The 27,741-nt window shown below is 40.6% G+C and overlaps 1 protein-coding gene across 8 annotated transcripts in view; it reads left to right on the top strand.

Annotated features, from left to right (window-relative positions):
- EPC1 (enhancer of polycomb 1) overlaps positions 1–27,741 on the top strand; it is a 98,851-nt gene that overhangs the window by 54,268 nt on the left and 16,842 nt on the right. For all 8 annotated transcript variants that reach the window (XR_012655195.1, XM_075062234.1, XM_075062236.1 and 5 more), the window contains 9 exons: positions 16,764–16,923; positions 18,269–18,414; positions 18,503–18,709; positions 19,053–19,201; positions 22,160–22,319; positions 23,482–23,658; positions 23,746–23,835; positions 23,923–24,071; positions 25,101–25,453. Coding sequence is in view for 7 of the 8 variants with exons in the window: in XM_032799093.2 (XP_032654984.1) it covers positions 16,764–16,923; positions 18,269–18,414; positions 18,503–18,709; positions 19,053–19,201; positions 22,160–22,319; positions 23,482–23,658; positions 23,746–23,835; positions 23,923–24,071; positions 25,101–25,453 (1,591 nt within the window). In the remaining variant the exon portion in view is untranslated. The remainder of the gene's footprint in view (positions 1–16,763; positions 16,924–18,268; positions 18,415–18,502; positions 18,710–19,052; positions 19,202–22,159; positions 22,320–23,481; positions 23,659–23,745; positions 23,836–23,922; positions 24,072–25,100; positions 25,454–27,741) is intronic.

Below are 27,741 nucleotides of genomic sequence, written 5' to 3' on the forward strand. Positions count from 1 at the left end.
ATCTACTGTTGCTAAGTGAGTGTATGGGGGAAATGCTTTTCTCATAAACAAATTCTCAGACTTTTTCTAATAGCCCTTCAGCAAAAACTGCTGAGGTTTAAAGGTTGAAATTTGCTCCTTAATGTGGACTGATTCCATGCAAGTGCTTGTTGCAAAGGAAACTTTCTGATTACACTGTTAATATTTTAAAATTGTGTATTGAGCGTATTCAGTAGACTTCTCAGCCTTCTGGCTAAGAGGGGTGAAAACATTATCTAAATTATCTCTCTCCTCTGGACTCTCCAATTTTAAAGTAAGAAGAGAGAATGTGACTGAGGAAAGGCTTAAAAAAACTGAGCACATTTAGTCTAGATAAGAGAAAGCTGAGAGGGGAATTAAGTGTTCAAATATGTAAAAGGTTGTTATAAAGACGATGATTATCAACTGTTGAGTCCACCGAGAGTAGGACAAGAAGTGATCACATTACTTTGCAGCAAGGGATATTTAGGTTAGATTTTAAGAACAGTGTTAACTGTAAATATAGGTAAGCACTGGACTAGATTACCAAGGGAGATTGTGGAATCTCCATTCCTGGAGGTTTTTAAGAATGGATTAGAAAAATGCCTTTCTTGGATGATCTAGGTATACCCTTTGACTCTGAGGCAGGACTGGGTATCTTAGATGATCTCGAGGTCCCTTTCCAGCCCAACAGTTCTGTGGTTCTATGATTGTGCAAATAAGCTTTTAGTTGCCTATGTTTTATTAATTTCAGTGGGTTCAAAGCTGCATATTTAAACATGAACTTGCTTCAGATTTCTATAGTTTTTTTTAATCATTTAGCACCTCAGCCTCTCCAGTTAATCGCATACCAGTACATTGATAGAGCATTAAGATTGAAAGATTAAGCACCAAAAGTCAGTGCACATGCGCACAGCAGTTATCCCACATTTCAGGATTCAGCACTCTAATCTGAAGTAATTTTATGTATTTCAACTGTCTTTCTGACTTACCTTCTTCCTCTTTGCCCCCAACTTCCCTCTACACAGGACCTGCTCCCTTATTAGGAAGGTCACAGTGGTTAAATGGAAGGTGAGAAAACTACTGAATCCCTCCCCCTTCTTTCAGCTCCACCAAGATCCCACCTTAATAGACCTCTTCATTCCCTGCTCCCTCTTCGTTTGACTGAGCTTACCACCCCCCCCCCCCCCAAAATTCCCAAAAAGCTAAGAAATAGTCTTTTGTTTACTCATCTTGCTGTTGGAAGCCCACAGATACAGAAGCAACTTCTCAGGCAATTCCTTTAGAGGTGTCCAAATAAGATGACTCAGAGGTTCAGACTGCAATGGTATAGATGAATTTGCTGAATGAACTTCTGCTCAGTGTCCCTATTAAAACTATTAGTTGGCGAGATCAGCTTTTAGTCTAGTTACAAAACATGATTCATGTATTTCAGGAACAAATGAGTATAATTAGACTACACTTTCACTCAGCAGTCATGATCTAAGCCTAAGCAGCAGTTCTAGTTTAGTGTTTGTAATAATTAGATCTTTGTGCTACAGTAATTACAGTGAAAGCTTTCTTAAGCAACTACTCAAGGGACTGATATTTCAGTTGAATAACAGAAGTGATCTTCTGATCATTTATCTTGCATATTCACTTCCAAATTCTGCTCCATACGTTTTGGATTATTTTGGCACAGTCTAGTGGCCCTGTCTGTACAGCTTTGCTACAGTGGGACCAGATCTTTCACTGTCTCTTTGCAAAGGGTGCAAGGGACCTCTTGAAGGCCCTTCTAGTCCTACTTATCTGTGATTCTGTAAAGCTGCCCATATCAAACAGCTGAGGATTCCCTCACTATGGGTGAATGTCTTGGTGGCATAAACTGATGTAGCTCTAGCCTACATCAGTGACTGCTCTAACTTATGCCGGGGGCTAACCCAGCCCCTAGGAGATCAGTAGAATGCAAAGGTAGCTTAGAGCCTCTCTGGTCTTGTTAATATCTAAACACACTGGTATAGAATTGCTTTGCTTACCCAGTACTTCAGAAAATGAACTGGAACCCCAATGTAGTTCTTTTGGAGTGTAAATTTTCATGGGTAGATAGTGCTTTAGGAAGTAGTTTGCACAACCAATTACAGGTATACTTAAGCCCCAGTCACAACAGGAGGAAGATCCAAGGGAGTGAGACAGTGTCGACTTCTCACTTTTTTTTGCGCCATCTCCCAGATGTCCAAATAGAGGCTATGTCTACACTACAGCTGAAACTATGTTGCTGTAATGCTTGTAGTGTAGACACTACATCAACAGAAGCATTTTTCCATCATTGTAGTAAATTCAGCTACTCAAGAGGCTAGGCTGACGGAGGAATTCTTCCATCAACCTAGCAGTGTCTATAGCCTACAAAGTTAAGTCAACATAAGCCACTTTGCATTGAGGTAGGGTGGGTGTGTGTGTGTGGGTTTTTTTTCTTCCACATGGCCCAAAACTGATTGTTCTGGTCACTGCCCAAGGCTGGAAGGCCTCCCTCCTCTTTAAAGTCCCACAGACTTTTGAAATGCCTTTTTCTGATTTCCCAATTTGGCGAGCACACTTAGAAATTCTCCATTGTTGTCTGCAACTGACCAGCTGATCATGCTGGCTACGTGCTCTGGCTTGGAGTAGACAGAAGATATTGAGTCCTTGGGCCTGTGAGGAGAAGAAGCTGTGTGCAAGCACAGCTACAGATCAGCTGTAGAAACGTGGAGATCTATGAGTAAATTTCACGGGGAAAGCAGAAAAAGGGATACAACAGGGACCAGCAGTCGTGCTGCAGGGAAGCAAAGGAACTGCAGCAGGTATCTCAGAAGGCCAGGGAGGCCAACAGGTGATCTGGTGCTAAGCCACCAACCTGTCGATTTTACAAAGACCTGCATGCCATACTTGTTGGAGACCTCAGCACCATGCCACAGACCACTGTTGATACCTCTGAGGAGCCTGAGCTACGGGCCTCTGGCATGAACAGTGAGTAGAATGGAGGACATGTGACATGGAGATCCAACTATGCTGTGACAAAGGACCTGTTTGAGACCCCACTGCAGATCAGTCATTACTGGCAGTTGAGCCTGGGAGAACCTGTAATGAGGGAATGATCCTCAGTAAATGTTTAAATTTATTTCCTGTTGCAGTGTTGGGTGTCCCCAGCTCAACTGGGCACAGCAATTGACTTTTTATTAGTTTACTCATACTAGAAGTGGTAGCGAGCAGTGCACAAAGAGAGGTATGTTACCTGCTTTTCATTGCTCTGCAGTTAGGCAAGGGGGGGCCATGTGGTTCATGTACATAGGGATGTCCCTTGAATCCTCATGAGTTCTCTGTGAAACTTTCAAGGAGGCCCTCTGTAATCCTCTCCTGAAGGTTTCTAGGGATGGCAGCTTTATTTCTTCCACCATGGTAGGACGTTTTCCCATGGTGGCCAACGATAACCTGGACAGGCACCATTGCAGCACACATGCTAGCATACAACGTTGCTAGCATGTTATGCAACGATAACCTGGACAGGCACCATTGCAGCACACATGCTAGCATACAAGCACAGGCAGCTTTGGGACTCCAGCAACCACTGTGTTCTCTGTGGGCTTGTGTTTACTATGGGGGTAAGTCTACCTAAGTTACACTCCTCCACCTATGTGAATAACGTAGCTGAAGTCGACAAAACTTAGGTCGACTTACCCCCAATGTCTTCACTGTGCTGCATCAATGGGAGATGCTCTCCAGTTGACTTCCCTTAATCTTCTCTGAGAGTTGGAGTACCAGGATCAACTGGAAGGTGCTCTGGCATCAATTTAATAGGTCTTCACTAGACCCACTGAATTGCAATTGATGCAGCAGGGATCAGCAGTGTTAATCTCCTCATAGTGGAGACCAGCCCTGAGTGTTATCCTCAGGAGTAAGATATGAGCTAAAATTACCACCGCCTACTTAAAAAAAAAAAAAAAAAAAAAAAAAAAAAAAGTGTCGGTATTCAGTGGCATTGCTCTATTCCAGGAGTTCTCAACCATTTTCTTTGAGACACACACACACCCCCGCCTCCCCTGCAACATGCTAGAAAAACTCCAGGGCACAGCAGGGGCAGGGGTGGGGTCCGGGGCAGGGTTGGAAACCCTTGGGCATAGATGTAGTTTGGCATCTATTTGGGGCAGGGGGGACAAGGGCTGGTAGGGCTCTGGCCAGTTCTGCATAGCGGGGTCCAGGGAAGGAGCACCACCTCCATCTCGACTCACTTCAGCAGGCCACCCACCTGTCTGGTGCTGTGTGCCAGTGAATACTCCCTGAGGGCTCTGCTGGGCCCAGAGCTGCCTGGGAAGTAGTCAAAGGGGACTGGAGCTGAGGAGCAGCCGCAACCCCAGGCACCAGCAACAGACAGGGGAATGCCATGGCTGGCCACTCCATGTCGCCACCAGCTAGCCGAGCAGCCCCCCCACACTATCTGGCTCCAGCTTCCTGCCTATGGCTTAGCCAGAGGGTGGGGCCTGACAGGAGCTGGGGGAGAGGAGGAGGTTGGGGAGTGGAGCTGTCCCCAGGACTGCCCCACTCTGGGTAAGGCACTGCAGTTTGAGGGGAGCAACACCCTTGTGCTCCCTCAACTCTGCCCATGGGCTCAAGGTTTCTTCCCATGTCAGGGCTTCAGGGTGCCACTCCCTCCCCATCAGAGGAGGGGTTTCATCCCTGTACTGCTCCTGGCTCGGGGCTGGGGTTGCAGCTCCATGCTGCTCCCGGCAGTGGAGGGATGGGGTGGGGCAGGAGGAGAGCTCAGGACTTCAGCCCTGCACCACTCCCTCTTCAGCCCCTCAGGGTGTGCGCATGGGGGGCGGGGGTTCAGTGGCTGGGCTCTGTGCCCCTCTGGCCCCCCAAAAGGACTCATGGACCCACAGTTGAGAACCGCTGCTCTCTACTTATAATTTCGTGCAACCCAGTAATTCCCTTCTCATTACTCTCATCCATGGCGTGTCATATGTACCATGGCTGTGCTGAGAGTGGCGTCGTGCACAAGCACTCCCAAGCAGAAGTACCTGAAATTTTAAACAAGAAAATTATTGATAAGGAGAGGAAGGAAATATTTCTGTTGTGACTATACTGATAATGGTAACTCTGTTTACTGCTGTTGGGGCCTTGAGGGGTTCCCTCCTGCACATTTGCAGTGTGCCTGAACCAGATGAGGAGAAATAAGAGGACTTGAGATGACGTGTTCAGTGGGATCCTGCAAACCAGTGTGAGCACAGGCCCTGAAGGGTGAACATTGCTGACACCCTGGAGAAGGAAAAAGTTGAGGAGAGAGGCCCAGAAGAGACTGCGGGAAAAGGAGAGGGAGATGCAACAGGACATAATGGGGCTTCTCTGGCAGAAAACACAGATGCTGCACGCTATTGTGGACCTACAAGTTCAATAATCCCAGTCTCTGCCTCCTCAGCAGTCCATGGAGAACTCCATGCAGTACCTATATCCTCCCCTGCCTCCAACATTCCATATGGGATCAGGGGCTGCTGTCCTACCCCTACCACTCCACCACGAGTGATGACGTATATAGGGCCCTACCAAATTCATGGTTCATTTTGGTCAATTTCACAGTCATGGGATTTTTTTTAAATGGTAAATTTCATTATTTCAGCTATTTAAATCTGAAATTTCACAGTGTTATAATTGTCAAAGTTCTGACCCCAAAAGGTTGTGGGAGGGTCACAAGGTTATTGTAGGAGGTTTGCAATACTGCTACTTTGTATTTCTGTGCTGCTGTTGGTGGCAGCTCTGGAGAGTGGCAGCTGCTGGCTGGGAGTCCAGCTCTGAAGGCAGAGCCACTGCCAGCAGCAGCGTAGAAGTAAAAGATAGCATGGTATTACATGCCGCCCAGCTCTGAAGTCAGCACAGAAGTAAAGGTAGCAATACCGTGACCCCCTAAAATAACCTTGTGACACCACACCCCGTCCAACTCTTTTGGGTCAGGACCCCCAATTTGAGAAACACTGGTCTCACCCTATGCTATACAGATTTCATAGGGGAAAAGCACACAAAAGACCAGAATTCAGGGTCTGTGATGCATTTTTCATGATGCTGAATTTGATAGGGCCCTAATTATAGACAATCACAGCTTCACATACACTGACCCGTGAATGCTTCAGTTGCTTTCCGTGTTGCTAAAATGGACTTGAATATTCTTTCCTCTTCATAAGTTCTGTTTTGTTAATAAGTTTAATCTATTTGCTTTTAAATTGCACTGATTTTTTCACTGATTATTACTGAATAAAATTAAATTATTTTCCAAATAGATATTAGCTCACAACATATGCTGCAGAATGCCCAACAGTTCTGAAAGCACCTACTTATTTGTTATTGTACAGTATGATACAACTCAGAGGATCGGTGACAAACACTGTAATAATCATATATGTACAACAAGTGCACTGTCAGATTTAATTGGTGCATTGAAAGTGTTATATTCATATATGTACACCAAGTACCACACAGTTCTTAACAGACCATGAAACAGTAGGGCTGGTAAGGCACCGTATACCACATCGCATTACTGTGTCTCACTGTTAGTGCCATGCATTGAGCTGTCCTAATAGCCTGTGGGTCTGGCTGTTCAAACTCAGCAGACAGCTGCTCCACCTCCACCCCAGTGGCAACTTTTCCCCCTTTGCTTCAGATACTATGTGGGACACAGCAGGCAGCTGTAACCACTGGAATATTTTTCTCACTGAGATCCAGTCTTGTCAATAAACAATGCCAGCATCACTTCATTCTACCGAAAGCACATTCAGCTGTCATTCTGCACCTGCGGAGCTGGTAGTTGAATCTTTCCTTGGTGCTGTCAGGATGGCCAGTGTATGGCTTCATGAGCCAGGGGAGTAAAGGGTCAGCTGGGTCCCGAAGGATCACTACTAGCATTTCATCATTCCCAATGGTAGTCCCTCAGTCGGGAAAGAGAGTCCCTGCTTGTAGCTTTCTGAAAAGTCCTGTGTTTTTAAAGATGGGAGAGTCATCCACCTGCACTGACTAGCCCATGCTGATGTCAGTGAAACATCTTCTGTGATCCATAACTGCTTGTGTAAACCATAGAAAAGTAGCCCATTCTGTTTGATGTATTCTGTAGCAAGATGGTTTAGTGTAAGACAGGTGCATGCTGTCTATTGCTCCACTGCAGTTTGGGAACATCATTGCTGCACATCCATCCACTCTGCCCTGCACATTGCAGAGAGTCACATTTCCACGTAGCAAGGGTGATTAATGGCCATGCACACTTGCATGACAACAGCCTCCACAATGAATTTTCCAACTCCAAATTGTTTTCTGATTTATCGGTAGGAGTCTGGTGTTGCAAGTTTCCACAATGCCATTGCTACTCGCTTCTTCACTGCAGGGCTGTTCTTATTTTTGGTGTCCCAGCACTGGAGGCCTGGGACAAGCTTGGCACACGGTTCCAGGAATGTGGCCTTGTGCATCTGAAAATTCTGCAGCTGTTGCTCATCATCTCAAGCCTGCATTACTATTAGAGCATCTTCAAATGCTGGAGTGCTCAATGAATGCCACCAGCAGCCTTGAATTGGTTCTTATTGTGTCCCACAGCAATCTCCAAGAAAACATCATGTCACCTGCTTATTTGGTGGTTTTTGTAGCTCTGCAAATTCTGGAAGATCACTCGTCCTGTGCTTAGAATGCTTAGGATAATAGTGCAGAATTGTACAGTCTCTGTGCTTCTGTCAGAAATGTTGGTCAGCAAGGAAGGCCAAGCAGGTTTGTGGGATTTTGAAAAAAGGCATGAAAATTATGGGATGGAGACAGTTCCACACTGGTAAGTGGACTCCTTGCTCCCAGTCACCCCTGCGTGCATTGCCAAACTTCCCAAAAGAGAGTGCGCTGGATGGTGACGGGTTGCAAACTCGGATGCCTACCCATAGAAAACTTAACTGCATTGATACAAGCACTCCTGGTAGATACATGCACCCCCTGACACAATGAGCCAACTATGCCTGCGCACAAACAATATGCTAATGTTGACAACTTTTATGCCCAAGTAACTTGTGTTGACCAAAATTTGTAGTGTAGACATGGTCCATACTGGGCTTAGGTCAGTTTAACTGCATCTTTCAGGGGTGTGAATTTTTCATGCCCGAGTGACATAGCTAAGTCCACCTAAGTTCTTAGGTATAGACCAAGCCTGAGTTTTCAAAGCGTGGAATCCGGCCTCCCAGGAGGCAAGAGACTTCCAGGAGCAGTAAGAGCAGTACTGATGGTAGGAGGAAGGAGCCAGGCTGGGTTATACCCACTCATTCTCCATCTCCCACTCCATCCCAGAAGCCCAGATTTAGGTACCAACACCCCAATGGCCTATTGGCTGGAATTTCCACTCCTTCCTGGGAGGCAAGCAGCAGGAGCAGGGTGTGGGCTGGGCAGGTCACTTGCCCCACTGTGGAGCTGGGCTCTAGTGACACCACCTCACCAGCACCTAGGACAGTGATGTAGGGCGGGTGTTCCCACAAATTCCCAGGGTCTGATTTCTCAGGAGGGAAGAGACACTCCCTCTGGTTGTTGCCTGTGTTCTGGCCACTTCTGCAGAGAGGGAAGCATATTGAAAGCCTTTAAAATGAGATTGATGGTTGCTGTTTTGGTTGAGCTTTGAAATAGAGAAGAACTTTAACTGTTTAAAAAGTTAATCATTGTTCAGATGTGTAATAATAAGTTGGGCCAGCTGTGTGTGACGCAAGTATATATGTATATAGAAATTGAGAACTAACAAGGAGCATGCCTGAAATTATCCTGATTACTACTGCTTGTATGTTCTGTCGCTTTGGGTTTTTAAAAATTTGCTCTTCAAGGCAGGGTCCATATCACCACGCCAGTTCTAATTTTTTTGGTAATTTTTATTTAAAAATACCTTTCAGCAAGTATGTCTGTAACAATACAGACAAAAAAGGATTCAGGAAATGTTTTTGACAAATTCCTTTCTAGGCACATTAATACAGCACTTTGAGTAATTCCTTTAAACTACAGTACAGAACCGTATTTCCTGTACCCCTCAGAAGCAGCGCAGAGGCTTGGGGGAGTCTAGTAATGGAGGAGTTGAGGGAGAGGGAAGTTAATTGCTGGGAAGGAGATGGGAATGAACCTGGAGGGTTGTTATGTGTGGGTGGGAAATATGGAGCAGATTTTTTTTTTTTTTTTTTTTTTTTTTTTTTTTTTTTTGAGGGGAGATAACGGGATTTGTCTAGCCTCTCCCATGCAGACCCTGCCTGACCTCTAGCCTCTCCCATTCAGCCAGGCATAAGCTGTCCCTGTCCCATGTTCCCTCTACCTCCACTCCCATTCAGTTCCGGGGCCAGTGCTGTCATCCATTAGCTCCTGTGTCCCTCTCTGTCCATCCTTCCCCCTCCTCCCCCATCCCATACCTTCTCACCTGACCCTGTGGGCAGGGCAGGGCTCAGTCTCTGTCCACTCACTCTCCTCAGCTGGCTGCTCCTGCCATGGGCCATCTGCCCTCTTTTCTGGTGCCACAACCACCTGTGGTGAGCAAAAGCTGTAATTGCACTTCCCTTTGCCTCCCCATCAGAACTGATTATTCTGCCTGGGAGTTGGGGGGAGACACTAATTCTGTGCTTGGCAATGTTGCAGAATTGCCCCAGGAGTAATGTTTATTCAGGGCTTTGTTCTGTGGTTACCCGATTCTGGCTGAGGTCTTTTGGAGCTACTGCAATACAAATAACTATCAAATTAATAATAGGTAAGTTTTTAATTGAGACTACATTTACAGTTAGACTGATAAACTATAACTTAGAAATCCAGTAGTTGGATTTTAATCAAATTCTATGTAGGTCACTATTAATGGAGGGGAGATTCTTGGTCATTAAAGCAGAGTCTGCTTACTGAAGCTGATCCAGAGTCATAACACACTTCCTTCTGCATTTTGAGTAGAGTAACACTAATAAACTGTAGTAGTGATATTTTGTGTTTTCAAAGCACTGTACAAACATTTCTTAAGTTTCACGAATCTTTGTGAAGTAAGCAAGTATAATCCCCCTTTTTGCAGCTGTGGAAATAGCTACAGAAAGGTTTTAGCTTGTGCACAGTCACATCAGTGCCCAAACCAGAATTAAAATAAGTTTCTCATACCATTGTTCAGTACATCAGACCATAATGTCCATTTTACTATAACTGCTGTATATGTATTTTTTGTTACTCCTTGTTTTCTCAACTTTTTTCTCATTTGTCTACCTCAAATCCTAACTACTTGGAGCACATACCTTGAAACTTCAACAGATGTATGCTTAATGTAGAAATACAAACAGTGAAGTATTAATTCAGCAAAGTACCTTTTTATGGAATGTACAGTGTAAAAATATAAAATTTTACTGACTGTTAAATACACCTACCAAATGAGATTTTTCAAAGTCTTTTCTGTCTTGGAAAGCTGTAGATGTATTAGTGTGTGTGCGTGTTTTATTTCTGGAAACTGGGCTACAAATCTTTAACAAGGTCCTAATAGTTTTCCAGGGTTATCAAGGTTTTTGCAGTGATCCATTCTGCACAATGTGCTCTGTGCATAGCTAGCCTTCAAGACCATTCAGAAACTAATTCTGCACTAGCTTTAAGCTCTCTATTTGCTTAGTTTGAGCCAAATGGAACAAGTTAAACGAATTGTCAAAAAATTGCACTGGCTTCCTGTTTACTTGTGAAAGCAAATCAGAATGCTTGACTTTGATCTAAAAAGCCATGGCCAAACTAAACAGGGCTATCTGAAAGGACATCCCAGTTTTGGAGGTCAGTTGAGGTACTGGAGCTAATGGCTCCTTTTGATTTAACATTGTGGACTTGTAGTGGGACATTTATCATGAAGGACCCTCCCGCTCTAGAATTCTATCTTACCACTACTTTGACAAAATCTGTTGGCCTTAAGAGCAGTCTCGTCTCCCAGATGAGGCATGTAATATTATATTGGATGAGTTTTCCAATGGTGACAGTCAGCCCTTTCCAAAATCTCATCCCAGATCAAATGACTTACAAGCACAAGTCCCATTTGATTTCAGTGGAACTTTGCATGCTCTTGAAAATGTTAAAACAGTCAACTTTCTATGTTAGTTTGCCATATTAGTTAGGGCCCAGTGATAGTGATGGGTACATGTATGTATCAATGAATAAATGAGATGAGGTTCTTTTTCCCCCTCTCCCACTCACCTGCCCATTTCTTCACTTTACAAAATCAGTGCAGACTGATAGTTGTGACAAATTATGTAGTTGTAAGGTTGTTACAGGTCAGAATTTGAGATGCTTTGGATATATGAGTGGAGAAACTTGTACAGAATTTACTCATTATTCTAGACTCAAGCTGATGATACTAGTTCTTCTGAGCCCTGAAATTTGCCTGTACATTTTGTTCTTTGTTTTGAGTATTTTGTTGAATGGAGTGTATAGTTTTAATTATGGCTTTCACCTCCTGAGTTATGCTTGTAGGCAATACAAGCTATTAGTGTGGTTTCTTCCAGTCTTTCATAAGTCTCTTTAAAAAGACTGAGCCTCAGTCATAAGACTTGAATTTGTATTTATTTAATTTTTGTAACCTTAATTTTGCATTCTTTTCCTGTTGTATTTAACTTTTTTTTATAAGGTATATGTTTTCCATGTCTAGAAATTAAAAAAACCTAAAACTTCAGATGTAGACTGGGACTGTCAAAAGCACACTGTCCTAACTGCTCATAAAATTAATCAATGGGAGCCATTGACCTCAGTGGATACAGAATTAGGCCAGTGCTGATCATGTTTCAGAAAAGCTCATCCTTAATGAATATCTGATAAGAGTAATGTTAGCCATTTAGCATACATTTTTTTTATTGTTTAAAAATGTAGTGGTGTCAGACTTTTCAAAGTAGAGCTGTCAGAAATCATCAGGACAGAGAACATAATATTTGAAAATGAGAACTGGAATTAAAGTTGAATGAGGAAACTAATGGACAGGATATGCAGTTCAAGAATTCCTGTACAGAAGAACTCTGTGTATGAACCATCGTTTTGGGGGAAACCAGCTCTGGAGAGGAAGAGAGCTATTTCCAGAGTTGAAGCTGTGTACCATTTTGGTGGAGGGACCAAATTCAAAGGACAGGCTTTGAATTATCAGTTTCACTAAACTGATTAGTGAATTAAATCTTAATGATGGTGTAGTAATAACTTTAATAGTTTTTCTCAATGGATATTAAACAAAGTAATATGTCTACCTCAGAACACAAATACAAATGTTTCCAACCCAAATAATTTTAATCATACCTGCAGCCCATTCTGTATCATTGTTTAAAAATAAATAAATAAAATACACATGGCTGACAGGTAAACCAAAATGCACAAGACAAAATGGATCCTTCTGAGAATGCAACAGTGACCAGTTTTATCCTGCAGACTAGAGTAAATCCAAGCAAGATATTTGTATGCTTTTTGAAGCTTTTAAAGCTTCGACTCCAAGCTGGCACAACTGACACAACTTTCTACAAAAATCAGTGGGAAAACCTAGGACACAGCTAAATCTGTGTACCAATCTATCAACTGTAGGATAAAGATAGATATGCATATGGAGACCTTCATGCAAGAGGAAGTAAAACAGGAATTATCTCAGCCCAGTCCTTGTCAGTATATACATCAGTAGCAAAACCCAGGGTTTCCACTAAATGCCTGATACTTGCTGATGATCTAATCATACTATTGCCCTCTTGATATATTAGACAAAAGAATTTCCCCTTGCTAGAAATGTACTGTAAAACAGGTTCTACAGGGCAGCCTATTTTTTTTTAATTCTTTCTATTAGACACAGAAATCAAACATCTTAAATGATATGTTCCTGGGCATCATAATAAATGCACCATGAAGCCTTAATATAGCTATAAAAACATCACATCTAGACTTTTGCGTACAATAAAGAACCATTAAATAACTAACACTTCCTGATAAAACCACTAATCTATTTTACAGTATAATTCAACCTATTTTACTGCATGGGAATGAAGTCTAGTGCCATTTTTCGCTACCATGATAACAATTGAGACAAAATTCCAGTGGAAACCATTTCCCCTACACTTCCACTAATTACCGTTTATTAGACAAGTACTCAGCAACAATGATTAGAGCAGACCTAATCAACTTACGGAAAAGAACTCTAAACCTCTCTGCCAAAACAGCATAGGTCTCGCCATTACAAACCACTAGAAGATCAAAAAATGAATCGAATTAGAAGTATAACCCCTTACCATGTACCACTTCTGGGTCTCACAACTGTAACTCCTTTACCAGCGAAGCAAGCAACTTTAACTAAAATTTAAAAAGATCAAAAAACCCTCGATTGTTAAATAAAATACCAGTCTACAGCTCACTTGGAGGAACTGCTCAAAACCAAGCAACTGAACTGGTGCAAATCTATACAACAGAACTCTTCCACTCAGTTTTTCTGTATTTTATTATGAGGTAATCTAAGGGCAGATCCTGCAGTACAGAAGTGGTGACTGTAGGAGCTCTTCGGATCATGACTGTGTATGTGTAGCGTCTGTGCTACCATAATATAAATAACATTAAACTCCAGGTGGAAACTCGGAAGTAGAGCTCAGAGCGCACCAGTAAAGAAATGTAACACAAAAGGGTGCTAAAAATCATGTGAGTTTTAAAACTAGTGAAGGTAATAAAATCACATAGTTGCTCAGTAAGTAATGTGTGCATCTTGATGGCTTTGTGTTTATTTCCATAAAAAGAACTATCTTGTTTACCTATCATCCAGCCTCTGCTGCTACACATAGCAGTCCCCAGCTATGCCACAGTGATGTAAAAATTGACCAATTTTCTTAAAAATTGCACTGCTTTCCACACTGTGTGGTACCAATGGGGAACTGGTAATGGTACTTAGTGCTTGCAGGGTTCTGCAGCTTGGCAAAGCTATGAGTAGATCAAGAATTGGGTTTGTCTGCAGACTTGAACAACATCACTTAAGCTTCTAAATGTGAAATGAATTTAAACTTAAAATAAATGACATTTTCTAGCCTTTGCAGTTAGTTAAAGGATACATTTTTGCCATACTTAAAACTTGACACTAAACTCACCAAGATAAGTTAGATAATTTATTGAATGGTTCTTTCAAGCCATCATCCAAAATACAAAAAACTGCAATAAATAGTTTGAGGATGTGTATCAGAAATAACAATTTTTTAGCAAAATCATGCACAATTTTTTTTCCAATGAAAGGAGGTGGTAAGCATCATATAGTATCTCTGGAGGAATTTTGTGCCATTGCGTGTGCGCATAATTCACGTGCCATGCATCTCTTTCCCCTCCCCGAAAACAGCTTCTGCTGGAAAAATTGCTGTGGTGCTAGAACAGAGCAGCCACTCCTGGACAGCTAGGGGAGAGAGAGCCTGTACAGATGCTCCCTGGCTTATGCAAGCGTTCCAGTCCGGAACGCCTTGCGTAACTTGAATTTTGCGTAAGTCAGAAACGCATACCCAACCATTATGCGCCAAAAAAACCAAACCCTCCTATTGCTAGCTTACGGAACTTTTTGCATAAGTTGGGTTCGCGTAACCCGGGGGGCATCTGTAGTGCCTTCTTCACAGTGCCTGTAGGGCCAGATCAGGAGACAGGGTATATGGGGAAACAGACAGCATGGAGCTGCTGGGGGGTCAGATGGGCTCATAACGGTTAGTGGGGGAGGACAGACTGGGGTAGAGGCTGGATGAGAGTGGAGGCACAGGGGAGGGAGTGCAGGGCCACATAGGGACAGGAAGGTGCCTGTGTGGAGGCACGGAGACACATGAGGACAGGGGCAGATGTGCCTGACTGAGTGGGAGAGACTAGGGATCAGCCAGGGTCTGCATGTGGAAAGCTCCCTAACAATCTTCCTCATGGGCCACACCCACCCACCCCCAAAACCTGTTCCCATCCCATTCTGGTCCCATCCATACCCAACAACCTTTCAAATTCACACCCAGGCTCTTTCTCAGCAATTACTTCCCTCTCCCTCAGCTCCTCTGTTACCCATGACTCCCCCAAACCTTTGCACTGTTTCTGAGGGGTGCAGGAAATACAGTTCTGTATTGTAACTTAAATGAATTATTACTCAGAGTTCTGTATTAATATGCCTAGTAAGAAATCTATTTGTCAAAAAACATTTCCTGAATCCTATTTTTAGCTGTATGGTTAAGACATACTTGCTGACAGGTATTTTGAAATAAATTACTCAAATAATTGAAACTGGTTTGATTTATATTGTGTTGTTTTGACAAATAAAATATGCAAAATTTTAAAATACTTTGTGCATAATGTTTAATTTTTTGGTGCAGAATTTCCCCAGGAATAACATGTTTAATCAAAAATGGGCAGTGACAAAAAATTACAGAAGATAAAACCCAAGCTGGTAGTGTGAAGTCCTGACTGTTTACTTGTCACCGTATCTACCTCTAACAAGTCTTAGATCAATGGTCCCCAAACTGTGCAGTGTGCTCCCTGTAGAAGGGCATGGAGGAAAGTTCGGGGGGGTGGCGCAGCAGAGCCCGGGCCAGCCCCCATGGGAGGGAGTGCCACCCAGCCCTGCCCCAACCTCTGCTACCGCTCTCAGCTCCTGATCCCAGTTGCAGCCCCCAGCTCCTGCTCATGGCCTGGACCCCGGCCACAGCTCCACTCCTGCCCCTAGCTGCCAACCACAGCTTCCAGGGGGAGTGGGTGGCATGGGCAGATTACATTGGGGTAAGGGAGGGCACAACTTAGTTTGGGGACTACTGCCTTAGAGTGTCCCACTGTACTTGGTATTGTTGAGACCTCACCTGGAGTATCGTGTCCAGTTTTGAGTATCACACTTTAAGAAAGATGTGGACTAAATAAACGGAGTCCAGAAAAGAGCAACAAAAATGATAAAAATGTTTTAAAAGCCTGACCTAAAAAGAGAGGTTTAAAAAAAAAAAACTGGACATGTTTAATCTTGAGGAGAAGACTGATAACAAGTCTTCAAATATGTCTTACGGTCTGTTTATAAAGAGGATGGGGATCAGTTGTTCTTCATGTCCACTGGAGGTAGGACAAGAAGTAATTGGCTTAATCTGCAGCAAGGGAGATTTAGGTTAGATATTAGGAAGAACTTTCTAACTATAAGGATAGTTAAAACACTGGAATAGGCTTCCTTCCAAGGAACGTTGTAAAGTGCCTGTTTATAGTAGGTTTTTAAAAACAGATTAGACAAACAACTGTCGGGGATGGGCTATGTATATTTGATCCTGCCTCAGCATGAAGGCATGGCATAGATGACCCCTCAAGGGCTCTTCAGCCCTACATTTCTATGATTTTATCTTTTTTTTAATACTTCCACAAGTATTTGTTTAGCTTGACATGCAAATAACATGTCATTGAATAGTCATAATATTTCCTTGGATACAAAATAGTGTTGCTTGTGCCCATAAGGGATTTTGGTTGGTTGTGTTTTGCTATTTCTAACTAGCTGTCTCTGTACAGAAGAGAACTCTACAGCTTTCCGTGTGCATGTATATACGCGCGTGCGCTCCACCTACTGGAAGTCTTACTGGTGTATCCTTGTTACATTACTTGGAACATCTCCTCTAAAATGTATTGTTCATTTATCATGTCTTGTCTTGTCTTGTCTTTGTGATGTAAATACATAAATCCACAGAAACTAATATGTTCTCTTTTTAAAAGTGGGCTAGGAAAGTAAGGTTAACTCCTCACACCAAGTGTCTCAATAGAATGTCCATTTTCAAATCACTTCTTTTTGTTTTTATGTATAGGAACATCATCTTCAGCGAGCTATCTCGGCACAACAGGTATATGGAGAGAAGAGGGATAATATGGTTATACCGGTCCCAGAGGCAGAAAGTAATATCGCTTACTATGAATCTATATATCCTGGGGAATTTAGGATGCCAAAGCAGCTCATTCACATACAGCGTAAGTATAAATATTTTTTAAATATATGTGAAAGCCTATATCCAAAATGTTCCTAAACTGATTTAATTAAAAGGATTTCTTAAAACACCTATTGAACTACTGTTGAAACTTCCTTTCAAAGATTAATGTTTGTGCAGCATCTTAAGGTGTAAACCAGAGGTGGGCAACCTGCAACCCACAGGCTGCATACGGCCCATCAGAGTAAACATTTTGCAGACATTGACCATCTGCGGGTATGGCCTCATGCAGCTCCCAGTGGCTGCGGTTAGCCATTGTCTTCAGTTAAATGGAGTATGTTCATCTCTTAAGATACACATTCTAGAATTCTTCATGGGATCTTCAGCTGCTTCTAGATGCCTAGATAGCCCACTTGAGTGCTGTTGCTTGTTTTCATCTTTATCTGGCTAGGAGATTTCAACTGTTCCTTTTGGATGCGGACCTCACCACAGTCATCACTTTACTTGGGGCAACACCTGAAAACATCTCAGAAGTTCTTGCTAATGTGGAATACAGTTGTATGCCTTAATTAGCAGTGTCTTGAACATGATACCTGCACCCCATAAACTAAATAGATTCCCAGTTTATTTCTGAATAAAACATTTGGGATTGATTTACAGACTTCTTTCTTGAGAGTACTGACTACTTCCATGACCATTTACTTCCTCATGCTCTCTCCTGATAGTATAGGTCAACTGAAGTTCTTAAGCTGAATGCCCTGTGAACAAAAAGCAGTCTTCAAAATGTTACCTGTATGTAAAGTTGGATTATCATAGGTTCATCTGGCATAATCTTTAACCAATTTTTTATTTATTTTTGTGTTTTATTTAAGATATTAAGGTTATTGATGAGGAGAACTTGGGTGATGTCAGTCTAGTCATCAGAGAAGCTTTTTGCTGAAATACCACATCTAATTGGGGTGAAATTCTGGCTTCCTGGAAATCACCCCAAAAAACCCAACTCTCTGACTTCAACATGGCCAGGGTGTCGCTCCAGATTCTTAGATTGAACTATAGGAAATATACTGGATAGTAAATGATAAGCAGTTGAATGCTTAGGTATTATATTTATAATGTTCATCTTCAGTTAATGTCTGCTGTCAATGTGTATGTTAATTTTATTATTGTTCACTGTACTTTTTAGATCTGTTTTAATAAAAGTATCAAGTTGTTACTGGAGAACCTGTTTTATAGATTTTCCCCCCCTTCCCCCGCAAACAAAAACCGCGTATGTTCTGTCTTGCTCTCCAAACCATAAAAGTATAGCCTATAATGCCAGGCACTTTTGTTCTTGTTGCAAGAAAATACTTCCATAGTACTTCCATGTTAACATTCACTGTATTGTTTAGCTTTTAGTTTGGATGCTGAACAGCCTGATTATGACTTGGATTCAGAAGATGATGCCTTTGTGAATAAGTTGAAGAAAAGAATGGACATCTCTCCTTTGCAGTTTGAGGAGATGATAGACAGGCTAGAAAAGGGCAGTGGTCAGCAGGTACAACATTATTTCAGATAAAAAATGAAAAAAAAAATACTTTTCATATGTTGCTATTTCTTGTAACACATTGAGTTTTTACATTTAGCCAGTCAGCCTGCAGGAGGCCAAACTGCTTCTGAAGGAAGATGATGAATTAATTAGAGAAGTGTATGAGTACTGGATTAAAAAGAGGAAAAACTGTCGAGGTCCCTCTCTTATCCCAACAGTAAAACAAGAGAAGCGAGATGGTTCCAGCACAAATGATCCTTATGTTGCTTTTAGAAGGCGAACAGAAAAGATGCAGACTCGAAAAGTGAGTAGATACAAAATCTGGCACATTCTTATTGTATTGAAGCATTACTAGGTCAATGTAACTTTTAATACTGAATCTTGAAAAGAAAAGGGGGAAAAACACGATTTGCCTGCTAATGGCCTCACTAAGTTGAAATATTATACAGTCAAACTACAGAAGTTTGTATCCCAGGAGTTATCAGTATTTTTTGGTAGGTTACTACAAAATCCAATCATCATCATCATAAATAATGCAGGTGACTTGTAACTTGCAGTAGAAGTAAGATTCTCTGTACTCTGATATGTCAATGCTTGATGCAAACTTCAATGAAAAGGAAATTAAAAATGTCTTGTTATATCCACAGAATCGAAAGAATGATGAAGCGTCTTATGAAAAGATGCTTAAGTTGCGTCGAGATCTGAGTCGTGCAGTAACTATCCTAGAGATGATAAAGAGAAGGGAAAAAAGCAAGAGGGAGTTATTGCATTTAACACTGGAAATTATGGAAAAGAGGTAGAGTACTTCAGAACAGTATTTCATAATCATTTTTGAAAAATTTAGCATTAAACATTCACACTCTTGCATAAACAGAACTTTTTGACTTGTGTAAATCTTTTTTTAAAACTACTATTTTTTAACTTTTGTGCTTAATTATTTTATTATAGTATAGCATGCTTTCACGTTTTACAAAGAGAGAATTAAATAAAATAATATATTTACAAATCAGGAAGGAATTAGTCTAGTCTTCATCCAGTCACCCTTTTTTTGTCAGTTTTAATTTTAGGTTTCTTTCACTGTGCACATTGAGCAAATGTTTTCAGGGAGTTATCCACAATGACTCCCAAGATCTCGGAATGGTAACATTAATTTAGACCCCATCGTTTTGCATGTATAGTTGGAAACAATAATCCCAATCAGCATTACTTTGCATTTATCAACATGAAATTTCATCTGTCATTGTCACCCCAGTTAAGTCAGATCCCTTTGTAGCTCTTTGCAGTCAGCTTTGGACTCAACTATCTTGAGTAATTTTGTATTGTCAGCAAATTTTGCCACCTCACTGTTTTTCCCCATTTTTCAGATAATATATGAATATGTTCATCAGCAAGGACCCAGTCAGATCCTTGGGGGACACGGTTATTTACCTCTTGATTGTGAAAACTGACTATTTATTCCTACCCCTTTGTTTCCTGTCTTTTAACCAGTTACTGACCTTTCCTCTTATCCTATTACTGCTTGATTTACTTCAAAGCTTCGTGGGGAGGGACTTTGTCAAAGGTTTTCTGAAAGTCCAGGTACACTGTATTGACTGGATCACCCTTGTCCACATGCTTGTTCATATCCTCAAAAAACTCTAATAGATTGAGGCATGATTTTCCTTTACAAACCTGGGTTGTCTCTTCCCTAGCGTATCATGTTTATCTGTGTCTGATAATTCTGTTCTTTACTATAGTTTCAAGCAATTTGTTTTGTACTGAATTTAGGCTTACAAGCCTAAAATGGCTAGGATTGCCTCTGAAACCTTTTTGAAATATTGGTGTTACATTGGCTACCCCTCAGTCATCTGGTACAGAGGCTGACCTTGATTTACTTACTGACCTGGTCAGAGGCTGACCTTGATTTACTTCAGAACTCTTGGGTGAATCTCATCTGGTCCTGATAACTTACTGCTGTTTAATACATCAGTTTGTTCCAAAACCTACTCTTTTGACACCTCAATCTGGGACAGTTCCTCAGATTTGTCACCTAAAAAAAAAAAAAGGCTCTGCTGTGGGAATCCTCACCTACATCCTCTGCAGTGAGAACCGATGTGAAGAATTCATTTGGCTTCTCCACAGCAACCTTGTTTCCTTCAGTGTTCCTTCAACTCCTGTGGCCCCACTGTCTGACAGCCTTCCAGCTTTTGATATACTTACAAGAACTAACAGCAATTTTTTTTTTTTAATCTTTAGCTAGTTCCTCTTCAAATTCTTTTTCTTCCTGGCTTCTTATACTTTTACGCCTGACTTGCTAGAGTTTATGCTCCTTTCTCCTCACTAGAATTTAATTTCCAGTTTTTAAAGGATACCTTTTTGCCTCTTTTTACTCTGTAATTTAGCCATGGTGAGATTCTCTTACTGTTTTTTTCCTTTTTTCTTTTGGGGCATACGTTTAGTTTGAGTCTGTTAATGATGTTTTTAAATAGGCCTGCAAATTGCATGGAGACTTTCTTCCTTGTGACGGTTTCTTTTAATTTCCATTTTAAGTAGCTTTCTCATTTTTGTGTAGTTCCCCATTTTGGAAACCTGGAATTCTTTTTGATGCATCTTAAATTTCTTAAGTGAAATTAAGCTTTGCCATGAGTGATTGCTGCACCAGGGACACAGACCAAAAACTTCTGGTGTGGCAGTGAATTGCAAATTTATAGGCTTTACCCCTTTCCTTTTTCACCATCTTCTTTGTCCCAACAACTTTAACATCTGATCCAAAATCCACCTGGGCAAAACAGCTGGTAACCTTCTCCAGTGATATAATGCATGTTCTTTAGGAGTTATTTGCATATAATCAAGTACTCCTATCAACACTTTATCCAATAGACATACCTCACCCCTCCCACCTCATGATAGCTGATATCATCTTTGCAATATGTAGAGTTTTTTAGTTGATTTCTGACATGGCATATTGCTCTTTAGTTTATGTATGTATGTTTACTCTAAGCCAATTATATGGACACTTTCAGAAATTGAAATATATCTGCATAGCTAGAAGTTTTACTCTTTTAAGACACTGAATACTATAGCACAACAGTTCTCAAACTGTGGGTTGTGACCCTGCTTTAATGGGGCTTCGGCTTTGGACCCCCTGCCTTGGGGCAAGGGGGCTTGGGTGGGATGAGGCTTCAATCACCCCTCCTGGGGTCATGTAGTAATTTTTGTCGTCAAAAGGGAATATTGATGCAATGACGTTTGAGAACCAACCGTTGCTGGTATGATAAAAGCTTGTAATGTGAGATTACAGCTCAGGCACCTTCTCCTTGTTGTTTAAAGTACTTCTTACTACTTTTTTTTAAGTTTAGGTCATTAGTACTTGTGACATACCCACCTACTAAAATAATAATTCTCTGTTTTTCCCATCTGACCCCCACCCCTTATTTCTTCATTTTCTACAACTTTTCTGAAGTTCTTACTGATGGCAAGGAACCAAATGATAGCTAACTTTTCTTTAATATAATGGACCCTGCATTGCCTAGTTTCTCTCCTGAAATAATATTGTCTAAATGTTGTCTTTGTTAGCTATCGTCCTCTGAGGACTTTCTGATCTAGCTATACATCTTTTTAATAGTGCCCAAAGCTGCGAGTAATGTTCTAATTGTAACTACTGTGTAATGTATCTAAGTTATACTATGTCATATGCTGTTCTTGGAAACTAAAAATAGTATGCAAATGTTCAGGGTTTTTGACAGTTTAGCACTTAAAAAAAATTTAATTTCAGGTATAATTTGGGTGACTACAGTGGAGAGATCATGTCTGAGGTTATGGCACAGCGGCAGCCAATGAAACCTACCTATGCCATCCCCATCATTCCTGTTACAAATAGCAGTCCATTTAAGCATCAGGAAGCTATGGAACTGAAGGAATTCAAAGTTAACAAGGTGAAGGAGTGGTACTTATAAACCAATATGTATGGTCTTGTGTCAACAGAACACAAAAGGTTTTAGACCGATACCAGAAATTATTATGCTTATTTTTGAAGGTAAAATCTTTTCTAAAAAATGAAAGACCTATCGTTAAAGGACACTAGCAGATCCTCAGCTGGTATAAATTGTCAAGAGTTCTGTTGAAGTTAGGATTACTTGCATAAGAAATAAAGCAAAATGATAAGTTCAAAGCAAGTACAGAGCCAAGTGGCTCAGGACTGGCAGAGTCCAATGTCAAACTTGCATCAGGACAATCCATCCTTGTATTTTATGACTTAAACGATTCCTGATATAATCTTGCTTAGGTCCGTGTTTTCGGCTGATGCTGTTCATATAATTTTGCCTGTGAACTATCTTTACAAAACTGGCAAAAATACTCTTTTAAAAAAATGTAAGCTGCAAAAACTAACTTAAAATCTACAGTTTGGTGAAGGATATATTTATAAATTCATTGATGCCAGTTTTCAAATGCAGTACACCTTATAGTAGTTTGTATGTGTATAAAAAGAGAGAGTAAGTAATGTGTGTTAAATGGGGGGAATTTTAAAAATGCTATTGCTCTGTAAATTCTGCAGACATAAAATACGCAAAGCAAATGATGCTGAATTCTCCAATTAACCAGAGAAGCATTGTTATTTTATTTAGCATTTTTATCGGTATTTACTATAGTGTCCAAAAACTCAGATCAAAATCAGAGTTCCATTCTGCTATGTATTGAATGAATACAGATGTAGGCAGGCTTGGTTCCCCTCAAAACCAGTAATGCTTTAATGTAAAGTCTTATCGGAAAGAGCCTTTACCCAGTAGAGTAAATTCCATTTGGAATTTGTCATCTGCCTTAAAAGGATGAATGCCTCTGGTTGGGTTCTAATCAGTCTGAGTTTTACAGAATGGTGATAACCATGTCTTGAATAATGTCAAGTTCTGATGTGTTGTTCCACAGTAGTATTTAATCTTAACTGGATGTCGCAGAATAGTCTCTGAACTAACTGTGTTTAATTCCTTCTTAAAATAATTAGAACACTTTGCTGCTAAAGCCCAGGAATCTGAATTTTGATTAAATGCTTTGTGTTGCTGTTAAACTGAGTGAATTAATTAAGCTTTTATTTTCTTGCAGCAAGAGAAAGCTGATGTTATAAGACCCAAAAGGAAATATGAGAAGAAGCCCAAAGTCTTGCCTTTATCTGCTGCTGCTACTCCTCAACAGACAAGTCCTGCTGCACTGCCAGTGTTCAATGCTAAAGATCTGAATCAGTATGATTTCCCAAGCTCAGATGAAGAACCTCTTTCCCAAGTATGATCTCTACAGTTTACTGCTTCTTTTCTAAGAGCAATAGAAATCTATCTCATGAACTTACCAGCTCCCTTTGTGTTTTCAAAGGTTATGTCTGGTTCCTCCGAAGCTGAGGAAGAAAATGATCCTGATGGTCCTTTTGCTTTCCGTAGGAAAGCAGGTTGTCAGTACTATGCTGTAAGTGAGACTTCTCTACAAACTATAAGACTGAGCATCATTATAGAATAAATCTTATTTATAATTGTTCTCTAAAATTCTTTTAAGCCTCATTTAGACCAAACTGGCAACTGGCCATGGAGTAGTCCTAAAGATGGAAGATTAGGAGATGTCCGCTATAGATACTGCTTAACCACGCTAACTGTACCCCAAAGGTGTATTGGGTTTGCAAGAAGACGGGTTGGACGTGGTGGAAGGTAAGCTGCACTTAATTATTGCTATTAAAAGTTATGGATAATTTTAAAATTGACACAAGGACAAAAGTGAAAATGAAAGACACTGGCACCCTAAAAGATAGATAGAACATACAAAATGCTTTCACTTACTGATATTTTTATCTTTTGGTTCGTTCCACTGTAAAAGCCATCCTGGCACACTTTACTTCTTCATTAATAGACCATTATCGCTGATATTGGGAAAGACTTTTGCCACTCCAGAGCTGAGGTTGGAGGTTGTAGAATAAAAAGCATTTGTTGGTGAATGGGTTCTGGGAGAGGGAAAATCCATTTTTAAAAATCAACCAAAGACCATCTTGAGAGACTTGAGAAACACTGATGTCCTGAAAGTTCAGTCTGACATACCTGTAAAATTTTAGCTATGTATGATTGCTGCTGTGGGCTAACATGTTACTTGTAATCCTGAAATCTGCAGACAGTTTTGTGATTGTCTAGCATGTTAATTTTTAAGACTGAGACTTCCAAAAAATGGGAGTTCAATGTTATGCTCCCAAATAAGGCCTAGATACAGCAAATAACTTAAGCTTAAGTTCATGTTTAAGTATTTGATCTTTCAAAAGTGCTGTGTACCAAAGCAGCTTCCAATGAGTTAATGGTAGATACTCAGGACATTCGCTTAAGTGGCTAAATATGGACTCTAAGGAACATTACTTCAGGCATCTACTTCTGAAAATCTTGGTCTAGAAGCATTTCTGTATTACTTTTTCTTTATATAGGTGTTATGTTTTACACACCTAATTAAAGACTATACATATTTAAATATATTTTATGCTTTCTATAAATGAGTATGTTTTAAAATAAGTTGATCAGGTCATAGTTTTAATCAGTCAAGAAAACAAATATCTTCACTTAGCTTTCAGATTTATACAATGTTAACTTATTGCTATGGAAGCACCTGAAAGAAATTCCTGTTATGAGATACTGGTGTGTGGTGACCTTTCTGTTTTTGGCTTCTTATTGTCTGCTAAGTTTATTGCACTTCCATTTTAGGGTGCTACTGGACAGAGCACATTCAGACTACAACAGTACGTTTCGCCAGCTGGATTTGGAAATGCTTTCCTCAACGCAGCACTCTTCAATCAGTCAAGTTGCCAATACCTCAGAAACAAATACCTCGGACAAATCTTTCTCTAAAGACCTCAGTCAGATACTAGTCAATATCAAATCATGTAGATGGCGGCATTTTAGGCCTCGGACACCATCTCTACATGACAGTGACAATGATGAACTCTCCTGTAGGAAATTATACAAGGGTATAAATCGAACAGGCACAGCACAACCTGGGACCCAGACATGCAGTACCTCTATACAAAGTAAAAGTAGCAGTGGTTCAGCACACTTTGGTATGTTTATTTTGACAAACTTTTTTCTAGAAATGTTAAACTTGACTCAGAGAATCAAAAATATTAGAATTTTATCCATTTTTTTCTTTGTCTGTTCTAATGATAGCAGTGAATCATCTGTTTTACTACTTATATTGAAAACTAATCAGTTAGCATTTTTAACATGAACATTAATAGAGTTTATTTCAAATGCATGTACAAAGGCAGCACTTGTTGCAGTTCTGACTTTTAGAAATGTATGAAGTCCACTTATGTACAGGGTTTTTAGTTAATATATAAAAGACCGACGACCATATTAAAAAATAAGATTGCCTAAGAAAGCATAAAACCTTAAACTCCAAATTTTCTACCATCTTGCCTGTTGGATATCTATGGTAAGACAAAAGGTTGATTTTATATTTAATAAAATTTTACAATACTAGTATGCATATACTCTTTAATACAACAGATTTTTTGAAAAAAGTCAGGACACTACCTTTCTTCTTTAAAAAATGAAATAAAAATATTTGCATATTTTTTTTCCCCATGCATGGGCAAAAGCCAGTGAAATAGTTTACTGACATGGCACAAGGCCAAGTCTGTAGAACTACTGTAGGAAATGAATTTCAGAACTGAGGACCAGTCACTGTAAATGTTTGACCGTCAGCCCCTTGATGTTTTAAATCAGAAAACTGTTAGCAAGCTCTCTAGCTGCTGATGTTGTTTGTTGCAGCAGTATATGCTAGATGTGGAGAAGAGGCAGTTGCTCAAATAACTACAAAACCAGTTTCTCCTCTCTTGGTTTTCACACCTCAACTGCTAGAAGAGGGCCTCATCCTCCCTGATTGAACTAACCTTGTTATCTCCAGCCTGCTTCTTGCTTGCATATATATACACCTGCCCCTGGAAATTTCCACTAAATGCATCCGACGAAGTGGGTATTCACCCATGAAAGCTCATGCTCCAAAACTTCTGTTAGTCTATAAGGTGCCACAGGACTATCTGAGCAGCAAAGAACTATAAACTCCAATATGTTTTGCTCGCTAGCTTTATTGATCAGCGCTAACTGCATCTGAAAGGAACATAGAAAGCCAATAGTTGCTGATGAGCTTGTGATATATGCTCCCCGTGAAATAGTAATTACTCCTAAAATCATCATTTGGGATTTCCAAGACCGGCTATACCATCCACTCCTGCTACAGTTCACTGTCTAAGTCAACAAAACCTCATAGTCAGTTGCATCAAAGGTTACAGGTGGTCAGGCAACTACGCTGATTCTTTTACATTTTCCATTGCTAGGAGATAACCAATGAGCACAGAGTGCTGATAATTAAATACATAACCTTTTTTTCCTTTAGGGCAGAGACTGCACCCAGAATCTTTTTGGGAGAAGTATTAAAAGAACCACCAAAATGCGTCATGAAGAAATATTTAGAGATCACTTACCTAAAAATTCTATTCAGCAGAGTATGTAATGTAGCCAATATTAAAATTTTTTATCCTGGGACAGTTCCCCAATCACTGGTGAGGGTGCGGAGGAAGGCAGGCGCACACACATTCCAGTGAACTTCATTTTTATATTCTTTAATTCATTAGGGCCTCAAAACAAAGTTTTCAGGTTGTTGTTAAAATATCCTGCTAAACTAAGAGCAAAAAAAAAAAACCTTACTAAATCCCATTCTTTGCCATATTTAATCAGGTGTGTGTTTCAACCCAACTGCATAACTTTGCAAAAATATATGTGAAACCAGGTAAAATCCTATTTCCAGTATTTTCAGAAATACACACAACCAGTGATGAACTCCAAAAGTTTGGATGCTTACTCAAGAAAATAGGTTTTATCGGGCCTTTCGTTGTTTTTCTGTTCCCTTCTGCCTCCGTATTCTACACGTTGTCACTCTGTTAATCCCTCCTTGCAATATCTTCAAAGAGTACATGCAAAGCAGGCTACCTCCTCCTCCTAGTGTGTTCTCTTCCCCCCCCCCACCCCCCCTCCCAGTGTTCTTTTTGTTCTATCCTTACCCGTCATCCTGGTATTTCCTTCTTTTACCATCTACTCCCTCTCTTGCTGGAAGATGGATTGAGGCTGAAATTATTACTGGTTAGACTAGAGCCTCTGATATGAAGCTTCTGGTGGCTGCTTTCTCTTTTAGTGGTTCTTCCAGTTGCCTGAAGCAGATACAGTGATCTGAAAGAGAAGCAGGGCAGTAGGAAAGAGTATGTTTGTTAATGCCAGGAGGAGGAATTACACTAAAGATACTGGGCAAGTTTCTAGCTACTTAGGATAAGACACAAAGGGACTGTTGGCA

This window comes from Chelonoidis abingdonii, chromosome 2 (assembly GCF_003597395.2).
Source record: "Chelonoidis abingdonii isolate Lonesome George chromosome 2, CheloAbing_2.0, whole genome shotgun sequence".
Lineage (NCBI taxonomy): Eukaryota > Metazoa > Chordata > Testudines > Testudinidae > Chelonoidis > Chelonoidis abingdonii.